This window comes from Aulonocara stuartgranti (genome assembly GCF_965226115.1).
Source record: "Aulonocara stuartgranti genome assembly, chromosome: 15".
Classification (NCBI taxonomy): domain Eukaryota; kingdom Metazoa; phylum Chordata; class Actinopteri; order Cichliformes; family Cichlidae; genus Aulonocara; species Aulonocara stuartgranti.
The window spans coordinates 33,140,099-33,155,712 of NC_138951.1; the positions used below are offsets into that span (position 1 = coordinate 33,140,099).

The following is a 15,614-nucleotide window of genomic DNA, read 5'->3' on the forward strand; positions in this document are numbered from 1 at the left end:
CCTTGGGTTCACCCTGAAGTTATGATATGCTCCCTTCCTTTGTTTAACTGCACTTATTGTAAATAAATCACTGTCACAAAATATTAAGTGTGTGACGTGCTGCTTGGGGTTGGACGGGGATGGATCACCCTTTATGTTGTGGTCTGGCCGTGCCTAGATGGGCCATAACACCCCCTCTTCAGCCTGTGAAAGTTTGTGGAATGGACATAGAGATGGTAACAAAATACAAATATCTAGGAAACACCTAGATAACAATCTAAATGCGTCCCTGAATACCAACCTATACAAAAAGTGGCAAAGTTACCTCTTTTTGTTAAGAAAACTAAAATCTCTTGATCTGCAGTAAAATATTAAAGATGTTCTATCAGTCTATGGTGGCAATTGTCCTGTTCTATGCTGCAGTCTACTGGGGAGGCAGCATGAGTAACAAGGATGCAAGGAGACTGGACAAACTAGTGAGAAAAGCTGGCTTTGTAATTGGTGCCAGACTGGAGATGCTGGGGAAGGATGCACATTAAAGACATTAGAAGCCATCCTGAATAACGCTGATCACCCACTTTATAAAATCTTTATGGAACAAAAGGCATCAGTACTGGAAGACTCCTCTCTCTCTGTTGTAAAACAGAGTGATATAGGAAATCAAATACACCCACAGCTATCAGGCTTTTCTCATACAAATAGCAGATGAACAATTTCAGACAGGAGTTTTTCTATTTCTTAAATAAAGCTTAGAACAGACACCAAGGGTGTGTTCCAATAGCCCGATTTACTTAGTAAGGTTTCTAAACTTAATAGGTCTTCCAATTCTCCAAATACTAACAGAAAGAGCTTCAATGATTTCTTTTTGCTTCCTTTAGCATAGGATACACTGGAACATCCTTATGAAAGGGGAGGTGAAAACGATGATATAATGATATAACCCTGATATAGACCTGCTTATATATTTCAAGTTTTAAACAACAGCCTGTTAAATTCACAGCTGAACTTTGAACCTCTCACTTGCTTTCCATGAAGAATGCAGAATCCTGTATAAGCCCAAGATTATGATGTATAAGTGATAAAAGCTGCACTTAAGCTTCTGTATTATCATTGTTCATTACTAATGTTCCTTTTCTGAATTGCAGTATTTATTTATTTTTTTTCTTTTGTACGAGTAAGCTGGGATAAGTGATAGACAGAGGGAATTTCACAGAAATACCAAACAGAAGGGAGGAAATGAGCTGCCCTGGATCACAGCAGGTAAATGTAAGAAAACAAGATGTATTTAATCTTATATTCTGCCAGCCCTAAAAATAAAAGACTGTACAGATGTTAAGTCAATATTCTGCTTAGATAAACGGAATTTTTTGCTTTCATGCAAGATTGACGACATGTGCAAGACACATTATTACATTTACATGTTTTTAATGAAAACATTCTTTTTTATTTTTATTTTTTATATTGATTGGTACCTTACACTAAGGACAAATACAAAATATATGTTATCTTGGAAGTAAATTTAAATTCTAATCTGTAAAATGGCATAGAAGTATTTTTACTGCTTCAACATTTTTATTTATAATATTAAGTATCGGAAATTTTCAGAAAATAACTGAAATAATAATTTTTCAAACAAACTAAACAACCAAACAACTGTCTTTGTCCTGAGACCTAGTTTAGGACTTGTTCTAGAAACATCTTTACAACAAAGAAATATTCCACACGAAAACAAATTTCTTACTTTTTCTTTGTGTGTTATATCCGAACTAATTATGTCATTTACGGGGGAAAAAATGCTTCATTTTCTGAAGCTAATGCATTACGCTTCCGTACCTTTTTTGGGTTTCGGGGGACAGAATTACAATACGCACACACTTCCTGGTGGAGCTCCCCCTCTCCCCTGCGAAGAATCAAAATACATTCCTAGCAAGCCAGCTACACAAGTTGTCAAAAAGTTATGCTTGTTTGTCAAGTGGATAGACAAAACAGTTTTTATAAAAATGGACGTTATTCCAGGTTTTTTTTTACATGAATAGTAGAAAATATCCCCATGTCCACATAACCGGCACTGGTGACAAGTCATCTACGAAGAGTTGGATTGTTGAAGCTAAGAAAGTCCTGGTAGCTAGCGTTACCAACCGGGCCAGCCAGCTAACGTAAGCTGCTATTTTAACAGGCCTCGAATTGCTTGTCTTTTTTAAGGTTGTGTTGTGACAGTGTCAGACTCTGGTGAGGAATGGTGTAGTCTTATTCTGTCGTCCCAGATCTTTAATTATGCAAAAAGCTAACTTTAAACACTTATTTTCTCCAGTAGTTTTTCGTAGCAGCTGCATAACTGAGCTAGTTATGCTATGCGGTTAGCCTTGACTGCATCAAGGGAACTGACAGTAGGTAGGCAAACGCCGATCCGTTTTTCGGTGCTTGACAGCCGGCCAAAGAATGACAATTTGCCATTTTTGAAGGCTGTAACGTGTTTGTTTTATTGAGTAGCCATGTCTCCTTACGGCATCAGTCATAATTACGCAGTTACGGTAAAAAAAAAAAAAAAAATACGACTGCGTAATTGCAATTGATGTCTTGAAACCTATCTAAGTATCCTTGTGCTGATTTATTTATTATTTATTAATATTGAGCTTTTTACCTATGTGTTGTTTGCTCGTTTTCATAGTAAGTTACTAGCTGACCTAAGCTAGTAATGTCTCTATCGTTACCACCAGCGGAAATGCTTGAAACACCACCTGGGTATCCCTTTGAAGAAATCAATTATGAGGACATTGAAGTTGAGGAGGTAACTTGGGATTATTTTTGCTGTTTTTCGTGTCACTAGCGCATGACAACAGTTAGTGTCAGCTCGATGAAGCTCTTACCTAGTGAGTGTAACTTTGATGCTAACTACCTGTTCTCAGGTGGTGGGGAGAGGAGCTTTTGGGGTCGTCTGCAAAGCAAAATGGAAAGGAAAAGATGTTGCAATCAAGACTATTGAGAGTGAATCAGAGAGGAAAGCCTTTATTGTTGAGGTATTTTTTCGTTATTGAAATATTCTCAAGATTATTTCAACAGCCTGCCTGTGTGTAACCTTTCCTTTTCATCTCCAGCTCAGACAACTTTCACGTGTGAATCACCCCAACATTGTGAAACTGTATGGCTCTTGCAATAGTCCAGTAAGTTCACTAGGATAACAATGACTATTTGGTCTATTTGGTTGATTTTGAGTTTTTGATGGTGTTCTTTCCACCGCAGGTTTGCCTTGTGATGGAATATGCAGAAGGTGGATCATTATATAATGGTGAGTCAATATGTTTTAATAGAAAACACTATGGTTGTGTTACATGTTACACCATTTATTTTGCTTTGCTAGTAATGAACACTGCTTTAGACAGACACAGCCCTGTTGAGTTGATCCTCCAGTTGTTTGCATGTTCAGCCACTTTTCTGATTCGTTAGAAGTCCATGTTTGCACAGCGACATGCAGCCCTTACATGCACATACCTAAATATTCAGATAAACCTGGGAACTGGTGGGGTATAAAATTGATCAGTAATAAAATAATTTGTGTGCGTACAGTTAAGACAGTTAAATTAACATTTTCAGTAAGAATGAAAATTGAGTATTTGAACCTTCTGCAAATAAATTACATACATATATTTCTTACAGCCTCATTTTCAAATAAGTTAAAAGACTTATCCTATGTATATCTAGGCTTGTTGTTTCTTATGTTTACCATGAGTGCTTTTATAAGCAATTTGTTGTCATGTAGCAGCAGAGTCTGGGATTACTGGATGTCAGATAGGTGCAGGTTTATTTGAATTTTTCCGCCTAATGATGGCCTCCCTTTCTTGCGAAATCTCTTTCCCCCTAACTTTCAAACCATGAAAAGCAAATTCAACACTTCAGAAATGAAATATCATGAAATAAGAGGGGAGCAGCCCTCACCTGGCCCAGCTGGCCAGGTGAGGGCCAGTTTCCTGGCCAGGTGAGGGCTTTTCCTCTGCAAAAGGGGGACAAATTTAAATCTCTGACCTCAACTAAAAGGTCAAGGTCAGAGGTCAAGTTTTTGAAAATCTTGTGAATGTGATAACTCAAGAAGGATGCCATTTTTTTGTTTTAAAAAAATTGAATTAAAGCTGTCTCCACTTCAGTCACAACTGTTTTATATATAATTCATTTTGGGTAGCATTCAGAGACAAAACGTCAAAAACTTGTGTCTTAAACATTATGGAGGGCACTGTTAGTACTAATTTGTATCATGTTCATAAAATATTCTGTGCTCAGTTGTACTTAAAATTTGCCAGAATTGTTATGGGGCAAATTTCGCTGAATTTCAGTGAGTTTGGGGTTTTCCCCTTGTAGCTATCAGGTTTACTTGAATGAGGTTTTGGGACAAAGTAGTTTGCTGTTCTTAGTGGTTTGCTTATAATACATTTTCATAAACTACATTTTTGGACATAGTTTTGTGGGACATTGCGGGCAGTGAAGCAAATATAACAAATGCTGAGAACTATCGAAAAGTCCTGTTGTTCTTGATGATATTGCGTGTGTTTGTGCGCAAATGGAATTCCTGGTCTCTGACTTTGGCTGGCAATTGTTGTGATGATGGAAATATGCTTACACCAATGGCATCATGGTGGACATGATAGTGTAAAAATGACTGTGTGAAGATGAGTTTGAAATTAGTTTTGCGGAATAAATTTGGACAAAATGAAGTGTAAAGTGAGTTTTTCTAACAAGGCTGCAGATAGCTCAGTTTGTGTTGTGATTACATTTCATGGTGAAATATGCTGACACTTTGAAATCCAGTCATAAGATATTGTTGAAACAATGCTTTTGGATGTCTACAAATTTAGAGTTTGAACCTCAACCTCTTTTCCACTGCAAATGAGACTCTAGGCAGTTTAGTCTTACTACAGAGTCAGGTCACATGTATATGGTTGAATGAGAAAATACACATTATTTTATATCAGTTACTCAAAATTAATGTCATTAATATTATAATTTTTTCTTAAAAATATATATGCTGTTAGAGGGTCATTGTGGGTATTTAATGTGCATATATGTTTCTTCGTGTGCTTAGGCCTTGTATCTGTTAGCTGTTCTGGCGAACATTTTTGGTTGACAGAATGTTTATTAAGGGTCACCCTTTATTGATAATCAGTAATGATAATATCCCCAATGAGTTTGAAATTTTATGTTGACAAACACTCATTTTTATTTTTATTTTGATTGGTGAACTAATATACACTCCTGGGATGTCTTGTAATACTCGATTGAATTTCAAATTAACCTAGTAAGTTGTAAGATATTTCTCCAGCATTTTTAAACATGCTGCTGTCATTTAAAAAAAAAAAACATTAATATGAATTATATTTTTAAATATGATTGTATAATAATGATCATTATTTACAGGTATTCTGTTCCTCCTGGTGTCAAAAATACTAAATTATGTCTTGGAAGCTGTTAATGTAACACTCTTCTCCTTGTGAAAATAACACCAGGCTGTTTCAAATTTATAACATAGGTGCATCTGCTGGGACACTGAGGGCTAGTAATAGCTTTTTGTCAGTACTCTTAAAGAAGCTATAGTGAAAATGCACATGGGTGTTTCAGTCCATATGACAGTGTCATAATTACTATAGGGACCCCACACTTTGCCTAGTTGGTTTGAAGGTATGCTGTCTGTGGTCGCTGTTTGAGACTGTGTTTTCTTGTCCACAGTACTGCATGGTGCTGAACCCCTCCCCTATTACACTGCTTCCCATGCTATGAGCTGGTGTTTACAGTGTTCCCAGGGTGTGGCCTATCTCCATGGCATGAAACCAAAGGCTCTCATTCACAGGGACCTCAAACCACCCAAGTATGCACCTTTTCACCTCACACACTCCTTTATGTTTCCAGCAAATTATTTCTTTAAAGTAGTTTGATTCAGTTTGTACTATATTGTGTTCTTGTTAAAATATCTGGTATCTTTTGAGAAACATGTATAGGCTTTTTTTTTTTTTGGCATGACATTGTAAGCCACTTAGTTGAAAGTTACTCAAGATATTAACTAGGGCTGCCACAAACGATTATTTTGATAGTCGACTTGTCACCAATTATTTTTGCGATTAGTCGACTAATCAGATCATGCATCCATTGGACGTAAAACGTACAGCTTATTGCACCAGCACGCATCTGCTCTTGTATAACTAACTCATTAGCTTACAGTTTGAAGTGTTTATGGTATGTGCTAACTAAAAATAAAGACAAGATGATAGTTTATTAAATTTTAATTAAATCTGCAGGTTGTTTCAGTGAAGTTTAAATAAACTCAGCCGCCTGCTCCTTGCTATCTAAAATATAACAAGACACCGGAGTATATTCTCGAGCATCTCACACTTCTGATAATCAGTTGTTTGCTTGACGTTTATTCAGCTGTGTAAAAACTATAACTTTATTTCTCAGCCAAACCGATTTACTCAGGAACAAATAAAATACTAAAAAAGCCAAACAATAACATTTTTAAGTTCTCTAAGTGACTTATATTACATGTTTAACCTGAGTAGTGAAAGACGGCGGTGGGTTTGAAAACGATTTGCCGGGAGTCCGGTGTTCTCACAGGCTCTAATGAGCCTTGAACCCCGGCTAACTATCGAGCTGGTGAGACGTATGTTATCCACTAGCTATCGAGCTAGTGGGTAACGCACGTCTCCGAAAACGTCAGAGCGCTTTTGAAAATATGTGGTGTCTTGATAAACTGAGCAGATATTTGAGGTTTACACAGCTACATTCTCACCTGAAAATATGTTAAACTTTATTTTGTGACCCAAAAAGAATAATAAGAGTAATATTAAAACTAACTAGCTGCCGCCATTGTTGACTACTGCGCTGGGCCGCGCTATGAATTCTGGGACACAGCTTCTTCTTCTTCGGGGTTTAACGGCACCTGGCATCCTTGTACATGCAGTGCTGCCATCTTCTGTTTCAGTCCGTTATTACACTCTTAAATTCTACTACTTATTCCTGCGTCTTTTGTGATCTTACAAAGCTTCAAACGACGCGTCGAGTATTAAATCAGTCGTCGACGATTTTACTAGTTGACTAATCGTGACTAGTTGACTAATCGTGGCAGCCCTAATATTAACAGACATTTATTGCGACCTATCAGGAATGCTGAGGTGTGTGGAAGTGTCACAGTAAGATGTGTGTTGTATTTTGTTTTTCTTATTTTATTATGGCTCTTTTTATTTACCTTTAGGATGCTAATGAAAGTTTGGAATTGTGACATGTTCAGAATATATCATTTTTCTTTCTCTCTCATGATACGAATCCTACTATCAGAGAATTTGATAAAATGCTGTATTTTTCAAAAAAGAAGAAGAAGAAGAAATTAGCAAGACAGTGTACTCCAACCCTTAAATAACTAGCCAAAACATTTTGGCCATAAATGAACGACATTTGGATGTGTCTGATACAGGCAAAATGGGAAGGTGTAAAGACATTATTTACTTCGATATACATTTTGTTTTGGGCTTATTCAGATTATATTCTCATTGATTATGGAAAGCCTAGATGGAAAAAAGGGAAATGAAAAGCAGTGGTTGCAATTCAATCTGGCAGCTTCAGGATTCAGGGAATGGCATTACATGCCAGCAATGTAAAATCCTGATCAAAGGAAGTGGTAAATACCATGAAGAAAACCTGTGTTATCAGCATATAGAGTTACTCGCATCTTCTTTATAACAGCTGGATCAGACTAACACACCCTCTATAAATGCCAACTCTTGCAGGGCATCCACACAGGATGGAAATCTCATTATTATGTGAAGACTGTCTTTATTCTTATTGCATGGTCATTTCCTCTGTGGAAACCCTTTAAATGTGTTGCACTAAAAAAAAGAAAACATGTGGAAATACAGAATAGTGGTAGATTTGATGTAATTGTTTACTGCTATATAGGATGCAGTAATTAATGAAATATGTTGTGATATCTGGATTATATTCCATTGTCTCAGACCAGAGGCAACACTTCCAGCATTAATTAAAAAAAAAAAAAAGCAAGAAAACTAACCTATTACTAGTAAGTATTCTGTAGGAAGAGAGGACCAGCTTACCTGTTCTGTGTAGATCATTTGGAGAGTTTATAGAATTAATGAAGCCTCTCATAGTCACAAATTGTCACCTATCCAATATTGTACAGGAATTTATTTCCTGCATTATTACTATAGAATTTCCTTTGTCTCAAACAGTCGTAAGAGCCGAGCACTGTCATTCCTCTAGTACTTTTTAAAAAGAAACATTTTAAACCAAACCGGGCTGAAGTTAGTTACAGTTAGTCCTATGTTGTTTAGTTCAAGGCACTTTTTTGCTGCTAACAGGATGTATGTCTTCCTTGTTTCAGTCTACTTCTGGTGGCAGGAGGCACTGTGCTGAAGATTTGTGACTTTGGAACAGCATGTGACATTCAGACACACATGACCAACAACAAAGGAAGTGCAGCATGGATGGCCCCAGAAGTATTTGAAGGCAAATATGAGTAGTATTACAGCTGTTTGAAATGTTTTCCTATTTTTTGACCAAGAAAAACTGAGATGTGTTTTTCTAATTACCTCAGCCTCATCATCTTTGTCATGTTTCATCTAATTGGAGATGGGTCCTGCTATTATTATTATTATGATTATTATTATTATACTATATATTACTTCCACCATACTCTTATTTATTGATAGTAGCTACCGAACCAGTGACAGTGAGATGATGAATGGAGTCATGCTGTACTGGCTTTTCTTCTGTAAACGCAGAATTTTTGTTCTTACACAACCAAGAGCCTAATGTAAGTCTACAATAAGAGACTGATTAGAGGATGTCACAGGGAAAGATGAATTACTCCTAGTCATTGCCTTGTTTTTGGATGCATGTTGCAAGACTCCAGTGCAATTAAACAAGCCGCTTTTGCCCCCTCAGTGAACCCTTCACAACTAATTTCCATCAGTGTGGAATGTTATCAGAAAAACCCAGCGCAGCAAGTTTGAAATAGGTGTATGATGTGCACTTTAATTCTTCAATAACAGGCTCCATAATTAAGCAACACAGGAGCCGTTCCTTGGTGAAAATGGCTCCCTTATTTTCATCCTCCTCCCCACTGAAAGCAAGAGAAAAGCTGCTGCCTCTGCCAGGCACATTCCTCGCTCTCTTGTCAAATGTTCCGCAGAGAATTTCCTTTATCAGTCAGTGATGTCAGACTGAGCCTTTTCCCCCTCTTTGAAAAGGACCTAAGTGTTGCTGTGGGTTTCTTTCTACTCACAGGCAGCAATTACAGCGAGAAGTGTGATGTGTTCAGCTGGGGAATCATTCTTTGGGAGGTGATCACCCGCAGGAAGCCCTTCGATGAAATCGGAGGGCCAGCTTTTCGCATTATGTGGGCTGTGCACAATGGTGAGTCACTCTTCCTGTCTGACTGTGTGGGTCTGTGTGTTTGTTTGTGGTGGGTGATGCAGAGGTCACATCCAGCTGTCGGCCACTAAGAGTGCTCAGGCATGCATGCTAGAAGATTGTCAAAATAAAGATGTTGGCAGAGGGGGTAAAAGACATGTTGACCTTTTCAGCTCTCCTTGCAGTTTATTGCATCCTGGATGCAGCACTACTGACTCAAAAAATGGGAGGCAGTAATATATAATATTTATTTCTCTTGTGTTGTGTGATGCAGATATGTCTTTCCCTGTAACTGCGTGTGACCAGTTATTTCTTTTTATTGTATTCAGGCACAAGACCACCTTTAATCAAGAATTTGCCCAAGCCCATTGAAAGCCTAATGACTCGCTGTTGGTCCAAAGACCCCTCTCAGCGGCCTTCCATGGAAGAGATAGTGAAGATCATGACTCATCTAATGAAGGTATTCTGCCTTGTGTACTTTTAGTAAATTGAAGTAAATGAATCAAAAAACTGCAGTCTCCGGGGGTCTCATCAGTTTGTTAAAATTAGGGATGTACACCTCTAGCTGACAGCAATGTTTAATCATTGCTGTCCTTGCTTGTCGGCACCAGAAAAAGTAGCTGGTCGAATATATTCTAAACATATTAGTTTATAAATGGCAGTTACCAGTCCAGAGATGTTATGACTAGGGATGGGTATCGTTTAGGTTTTATCCGATACCGGTGGCAAACCGGTACTTTTGAAACGGTGCCGGTGCTTAAAAAATGGAAAACACAAACTTTGTCCAAAAACCTCTCATGTTTATCTGTTTTTTTGTAAAAAGATAACAATGTTAGCCTTTTATGCAGCTATAGGTCATATATGGTATCACTCTTGGCTGGAAGCAGTGCTTAAACAATGGAAAAAACACAAATTTTGTCCAAAAACCTCTCATGTTTAACTGTTTTCCAATTTTTCTTTGGTCATTTTAGCCTTTTTGGCCAGGGTGAAGGGAGTATCTGCCATCAAACAAGAAGACAGCCGCATGTAACTACGACGGTGTTTTCTAGTTTACCTTACATGCATTAATGTACAATTACACACGAACAACATTAAGCTACTCACGCAGAGAAGAACGGCTGCTGCTGCCATCATCATCAGTCATCATTTCTGCTACACTGGCAGGGCTAGGGGCCAGGGCTCTCCTCTTCCGTTTCTTGGGGGATGTTGATAACTCCGGGTCCGATAACAGGCACCACACACGGAGTAGGTACGGTGCATTTCTCGGCTTTAAAAAAAGCGGTATGCGTCGCCAGGTGTTTCATCAGATTCAAGGTGTTACCTCCTTTGCACAGTATCACCTTAAAGCACTTGTTGCAGGCTGCTGAGTTTGCATCTTTTGCTGTGAAGTACAGCCAGACTTTTGACTGCTTCACCTTGGGCATTTTTAATCTGTAGCTCTGCTCTAAAAGAACGTACGTACCTGGGCCCACCTACTATCCTTGGAAACATAAAATGATTGGCTAGAATCTGAAGTGTATCAAATCTCAGGGAAAAAAGCACCGAAATAAAGCACCGAAATGTGCGCTGCTTTTCGGTCTGGTTACTACCGTTTATGTCAGAACCGGTGCCATCATGGCACCGGATACCGGTACCCATCCCTAGTTATGACACCACTATCCATCTCTCCCTCTATCTCTCCGGTCAAAGGGGAAGTAAACAGGCGACGAGTATTAAATGGTGAAGTTGTGCAGATTTTTGTGCTTTTTCAAAAAAAAATTGAGCAGCTGTATTTTTGCCATTCAAAATTAATAATTTCATTAAAACCAAGCAACCAAATTTTGCACCAGGGTGTGGACACTAGCATGAAAGAAAACAGTTTAGTCTGTTTTGCATTTGGGCTGATATATACACCATTTGTGAAAGAATGGGGCACTCTCAGGAGCTCGGTGTATTCCAATATGGTATCGCGATAGGGTTCCGAGTGTGCAACAAAAATGTCCTTGCTACTAAATATTACACAGTCAACTGTTAGTGGTATCATAACAAAGTGGAACCGATTAGGAATAAACCTTGTGGAAATTCTTCCTAAAGGAGTTGAAGCTGTTATAGCTACAGGAGTAGGGCTGCACGATATTAGGAAAACCTGCGATGTGCAATAACTTTGATCAATATTGCGATAACGATATGACTTGCGATAAAATAAATAGCAAAAAAAAAATGAAATGAATACATAATTTCCATAATGGAAAAATACATCATTTCCATTTTACTGCAACAGTTTATTTAAAGAAAGCTGCTGTATGAGCAGTGTATGAGCAGTGTAACAACAAAGTGCACTTTAACATTGAAACATTACCCCCATAAAAAAAAGACATCCTTCCCGGTCTCTATCATTAGTTTTAAATAAACATAACTTAAATTATACTGCAAATGATCTCAATGCAGTTGTTCATCATTTTACCACTCACCAAGTAGTTATGATGTAAGTCAAAACTGGAGAGGAAACTTTACTGTAGTGCTTGCGTAGTTTTCAGCTTGGCTTAGTTCAAACATGACGGTCTTGCAGCATGTTTCGTACATTTGTGGAATGGCGACATGGGAAATGTAGTTTCGTGAGGGGATGCGGTATCTCCGGTCCACTTTATGTATTAGACTGGTGAAGCCCTCTCTGCTAACTGTATTTATAGGCATCATGTCTTTAGCCAAAAAATGTGTAATGGCCTCTGTTATTTCTTTATACCGCTTCGACGTTTTCTCATAAGGAGTTCCACTTGAAAAATCTGATACAGAGACTGCTGTTGGATTGCTGTGCTCTTTGTCTTAACATTAGCAACCTTTGTTTGGCTAGCCCTATCTTTCTGGAACTCTTCAAACAGTTCTCTGTGGTTGTATTGAAGATGATGGTGGAGATTAGTCGTGATTCCTCTGGTGGTTGCCACAAGTGTTCAGGAAGTTTTGCAGAGTACCTGTGTTTGGAGAACGTCGTCTTTATCAAATCCAAAGTACCTCCAATTAAGCGAGGTACTATTATTATTATTATTTTTTTTTTTTTTTTTAAGCCACGAGTTCATAGTCAGTAGCATTCTTGTCATGTGTCTCGCTCTCAGCCATTACAACTCTGACTCGTTGCTGCAGTGTTGTTCACTCCCCACCTCTAATCCATGTGATTGGTTAATGCCGTGAAGGGCTCTATTCGACTGATCAAATGTGTAAAGGGGTTTCTTTTATTGGTAAATTCTTTAAAGCACGTGTGTAAACATTTTAAGGTACCCAATTATCGCCGTTTACGCCGTCTTTTGCGATGGGCCCATCGCACAGGCTGATATCGCGATGACAATAAATTTTCGATTTATTGTGCAGGCCTATACAGGAGGCAGGCCAACATAATTTTAAACGCTATTAATTAAGAATGGGACGTTTATATACGTGTGAACTAAGCCTGGGCAATATGAGGAAAATCTAATGTCACAATATTTTTTTGATTATATCATGATACACAATATATATCACGATATGTTTAAATAACCTCCAAAAAACAAAAATTGTTTTCAACCATACAGTGCCTAAATTTGCACTGGTATGCTCATTCAATATTTATTTTTCTGCTTTGAATACAAGAAATCTGAATGAATTAAAATGTTTTATTTAAACCATTTTTTTTAACCATCAGTTGCACGCAGAGGTTTTTGACCAATGACAATACTGTCACAGCAGGTGGTCAACACTAGACCTTTAAAAAGCAAACAAAAGATCATAACGAAAAAGGACATCGAGTAATAATAAAACAATTGAAATTGTTCTTTTGTGCTTATAATATATAAAAATAGTAAAATTAAAATGTGATGACCCCAAATTACAGAAAAAAAAGTCTAGACGGTGACTATAAAAACGATTGACAAAGAATCAGGTATCACAGCTGTTTTATTTAACATTTTCTTTGGTGTGTGGGAAGATATTGACATGCAGAGTTTAAAACATTCTTCATTTTGCAGTGGATGACTTTTCGGCTGTTGGAATACATTTGTGCTACTGCTTCCCGTTTGCGGCAATAGTTTTACGGCACATTTTAACCATTTAACACCATTTTAACAGTCTTACATTGATACCAAACGTGTATACTAAGAGGTTTGAGGGGTAGCACTGGTGGCCAACAGTATTTTTGAACATTGATGTAATTATGCAAATTATAGATAGTCTTGTGTATTATTTTATAACACTTCTAAAATACATCATTCATATGTTTGAAAAACCATTATACTATTCTAAACAAACCACATCTTTATTCATATACAGTGGGGCAAAAAAAAGTATTTAGTCAGCCACCGATTGTGCAAGTTCCCCCACTTAAAATGATGACAGAGGTCAGTAATTTGCACCAGAGGTACACTTCAACTGTGAGAGACAGAATGTGAAAAAAAAAAAGCCATGAATTCACATGGTAGGATTTGTAAAGAATTTATTCGTAAATCAGGGTGGAAAATAAGTATTTGGTCACCTCAAACAAGGAAAATCTCTGGCTCTCACAGACCTGTAACGTCTTCTGTAAGAAGCTTTTCTGTCCCCCACTCGTTACCTGTATGAATGGCACCTGTTTGAACTCATCATCTGTATAAAAGACACCTGTCCACAGCCTCAAACAGTCAGACTCCAAACTCCGCCATGGCCAAGACCAAAGAGCTTTCGAAGGACACCAGGAAAAGTATTGTAGACCTGCACCAGACTGGGAAGAGTGAATCTACAATAGGCAAGCAGCTTGGTGTGAAAAAATCAACTGTGGGAGCAATCATCAGAAAATGGAAGACATACAAGACCACTGATAATCTCCCTCGATCTGGGGCTCCACACAAGATCTCATCCCGTGGGGTCAAAATGATCATGAGAACGGTGAGCAAAGATCCCAGAACCACACGGGGGGACCTGGTGAAAGACCTGCAGAGAGCTGGGACCAAAGTAACAAAGGTCGCCATCAGTAACACACTACAACGGCAGGGAATCAAATCCCGCAGTGCCAGACGTGTTCCGCTGCTGAAGCCAGTGCATGTCCAGGCCCGTCTGAAGTTTGCCAGAGAGCACATGGATGATACAGCAGAGGATTGGGAGAATGTCATGTGGTCAGATGAAACCAAAGTAGAACTTTTTGGTATAAACTCAACTCGTCGTGTTTGGAGGAAGAAGAATACTGAGTTGCATCCCAAGAACACCATACCTACTGTGAAGCATGGGGGTGGAAACATCATGCTATGGGGCTGTTTTTCTGCCAAGGGGACAGGACGACTGATCCGTGTTAAGGACAGAATGAATGGGGCCATGTATCGTGAGATTTTGAGCCAAAACCTCCTTCCATCAGTGAGAACTTTGAAGATGAAACGAGGCTGGGTCTTCCAACATGACAATGATCCAAAACACACCGCCCGGGCAACAAAGGAGTGGCTCCGTAAGAAGCATTTGAAAGTCCTGGAGTGGCCTAGCCAGTCTCCAGACCTCAACCCCATAGAAAATCTGTGGCGGGAGTTGAAAGTCCGTGTTGCTCGGCGACAGCCCCAAGACATCACTGCTCTCGAGAAGATCTGCATGGAGGAATGGTCCAAAATACCAGCTACTGTGTGTGCAAACCTGGTAAAGACCTATAGTAAACGTTTGACCTCTGTTATTGCCAACAAAGGTTATGTTACAAAGTATTGAGTTGTATTTTTGTTATTGACCAAATACTTATTTTCCACCCTGATTTACGAATAAATTCTTTACAAATCCTACCATGTGGATTTATGGATTTTTTTTTTTTTCACATTCTGTCTCTCACAGTTGCAGTGTACCTCTGGTGCAAATTACTGACCTCTGTCATCATTTTAGGTGGGGGAACTTGCACAATCGGTGGCTGACTAAATACCTTTTTGCCCCACTGTATACTGTGCTATATAGTGTCAGAACTATAGTAAACGAAGGTCACTTAGCAGTTGACCAACCCTATCTCTTTTCTGCAAGGTAAATATGGCTTTGTGTCAGTGATCTCTGGTAGATTCATTCTTGGTGTTCTCTTAGTGTTTGAGGTTGTAACATTAAGCCAAATATAGCTTAAACTTTCCATATATTATTTATTATATATATTACATATATATACATAATACATATATTATGTCTCAAAATATCACCAAGTCCTACTCTCCTGAATTAATTATACTAATAGGATTTTTTTCATTCATAGTAAGCCTGAGTTGAGAACTCCCAACATTATGTGTTGTTTTCATTCT

The 15,614-nt window shown here is 38.3% G+C and overlaps 1 protein-coding gene across 5 annotated transcripts in view; it reads left to right on the forward strand.

Moving 5' to 3' along the window:
- Positions 1–1,829: 1,829 nt before the first annotated feature.
- The window catches only part of map3k7 (mitogen-activated protein kinase kinase kinase 7), a 28,302-nt gene continuing 14,517 nt past the window's right edge, over positions 1,830–15,614 (forward strand). The window contains exons 1-9 of one of the 5 annotated variants that reach the window (XM_082505336.1): positions 1,830–2,135; positions 2,697–2,767; positions 2,886–2,996; positions 3,075–3,140; positions 3,220–3,265; positions 5,692–5,830; positions 8,354–8,478; positions 9,259–9,387; positions 9,714–9,844. In XM_082505336.1, coding sequence (XP_082361462.1) covers positions 2,702–2,767; positions 2,886–2,996; positions 3,075–3,140; positions 3,220–3,265; positions 5,692–5,830; positions 8,354–8,478; positions 9,259–9,387; positions 9,714–9,844 — 813 coding nt within the window. In that variant the 5' untranslated portion in view covers positions 1,830–2,135; positions 2,697–2,701. Of the gene's footprint in view, positions 2,136–2,199; positions 2,371–2,647; positions 2,768–2,885; positions 2,997–3,074; positions 3,141–3,219; positions 3,266–5,691; positions 5,831–8,353; positions 8,479–9,258; positions 9,388–9,713; positions 9,845–15,614 lie in introns of those variants that run through there. The other 4 variants (XM_082505334.1, XM_082505335.1, XM_082505333.1 and 1 more) reach the window with 4 other exon arrangements.